The sequence below is a fragment of the Penaeus monodon genome, chromosome 21 (genome assembly GCF_015228065.2).
Source record: "Penaeus monodon isolate SGIC_2016 chromosome 21, NSTDA_Pmon_1, whole genome shotgun sequence".
In the NCBI taxonomy this organism is placed as follows: domain Eukaryota; kingdom Metazoa; phylum Arthropoda; class Malacostraca; order Decapoda; family Penaeidae; genus Penaeus; species Penaeus monodon.
The window spans coordinates 27,874,464-27,876,269 of NC_051406.1; the positions used below are offsets into that span (position 1 = coordinate 27,874,464).

General features: G+C 36.9%; 1 protein-coding gene across 1 annotated transcript in view; it reads left to right on the forward strand.

Moving 5' to 3' along the window:
- The window catches only part of LOC119586407 (HEAT repeat-containing protein 6-like), a gene marked incomplete at its 5' end in the record, with an annotated part of 22,181 nt that overhangs the window by 15,247 nt on the left and 5,128 nt on the right, over positions 1-1,806 (forward strand). The window contains 2 exon segments of the mRNA XM_037935129.1: positions 251-372; positions 1,019-1,302. Of these exon segments, the coding sequence (XP_037791057.1) occupies positions 251-372; positions 1,019-1,302 (406 nt within the window).

Sequence of the window (1,806 nt, forward strand, 5' to 3'; positions counted from 1 at the left end):
CTTGAAAATCTATTTATAGGGGGACCAAGTTACATTTAGGTTATCAGTCACACCCTTGGGTGCAGGATCATGTTGATCCAAGAGGAGCACAATTTGTCTTTCCAAAATGCCAAAATAATCATTCCACTGTCTCAGATGTATTTTTGTAGGCAATGAAAGGGGAACATATAGGCCAGTTTAACGCAAAAGAGAAGAGGACAGAGAGCAATGATAATTTCCTGTTTAATAAGTTTGATGTATTCATTTCCAGACATGTTGAAGCAAGAGACTCAGAACTGGAGAAACAAAGAGGAAGTGGAAGTATTAGAGAACCAAGATCACCATAAACAGTTGGTGGCCACTGCTACTGTCCTGTCACACTTCAGTCCCACAGTAAGTAATTCTGACCTTACTTACCGTTTTTGTAGATTAATCACTGACGTAGGTCTTGCTAGCTAGGCCCCCAGGTGAACTACACTCCATCTGGATTTTATTTGAGTGAGTGGAATGGATCATGGAGTCACCTTTCTCACTCTCATCCCCCCATGCATTGTAAACTAGAACAACTTTATATGTTAGGATTTTTTTTTTTCTCATTTTCATATCATGTGAGTCATCGAATAGTCTTTATTAATGATGTAGTAGCCTGAAACTTTAGCTTAGAGTCCATATCAGCACTTGATGTTTCATACTCTGTGTGATAAATATATGGCTTTATATGAGGGAAAAAACTATGTTATTGTAAACTAAACCTATTTAAGTGAATAATAGGGTAATTATAATAATTTTAATGATGACTTCCATTACATGTATTATCCTTACAGTAATAAAAATACATAACATATCACTATCTCCTACCATCAAATACAACCTGGCACACAGCACCTGGACTAAAACTTTACTGTCAATAAATGTTGGCAAAGGTTTTGAGATTCTTTCAGTGTTGTGAGTAATCAGGCTGAAATACATTCTGAGTTCCTCCTCCTCCCATTTTTGTCTTCTTCTTGGCCAGGTAATTTATCTTGACCTCTTCTTACAGATATTTGAGAGCCTTGGTGAGAAGTGGATTACACAAGTTGTGACCACAGTAAAGTGGCTTGTGACCAACCCAGACCCAGATCTGCGTTTGGCAGGTGTCCGCATAATGGCCATCATTGTGGGCTTCCCAGGAGTGGTTGGAAATCCCCTTGGTGTCGGCCTGCTACGTGCAACTGTTGTGACAACATCAGGCATCCTTGCACAAAAGGAAAGCAATGTCAACAGGGATCGTCTTTTGGCCTCATGGGCTTTGGCTAATGTGTCCTCTGTGCTGGAGCTGTACAGGTAGGGAGAGATTTCCTTTGCTCTGAGCATGACTAATACTTTGGATTCATACTATAACATACTATATTATTTCTTAAAAACTTTTGCACATTAAATGTTTATGTGTTTGAAAACTATTATTAAGGGTGAAAACAAATGTTTATTTTTTTATATTGGAATAATGTTGTAGTCAAGTCCTCATCCAAGGCAGATTCAGAGTAGGTGCCACTTTCTTATGTCAGAATCTTATGTAACAAATTCAATCCCTGGAAGTTTTATCAAGGTTTACTTGATCAGAATTTCCTTCATTTATTAAATTTTTTCTTCAAAATGCATAATTTATGTTTTATACCTTGGAATCAACCAGTATGAATAACAATTATTATTGATTGTACCTGTAAAAGTAAAGTATATTTAATATACAGTAAAGCCTCAAATTGGCAAGTATCTGGTACTCAAAAAGCCAAACAAACATATAGATCTAATTGTCACAGGATGCAGTAGTCTCCACATAATTTGGGACTT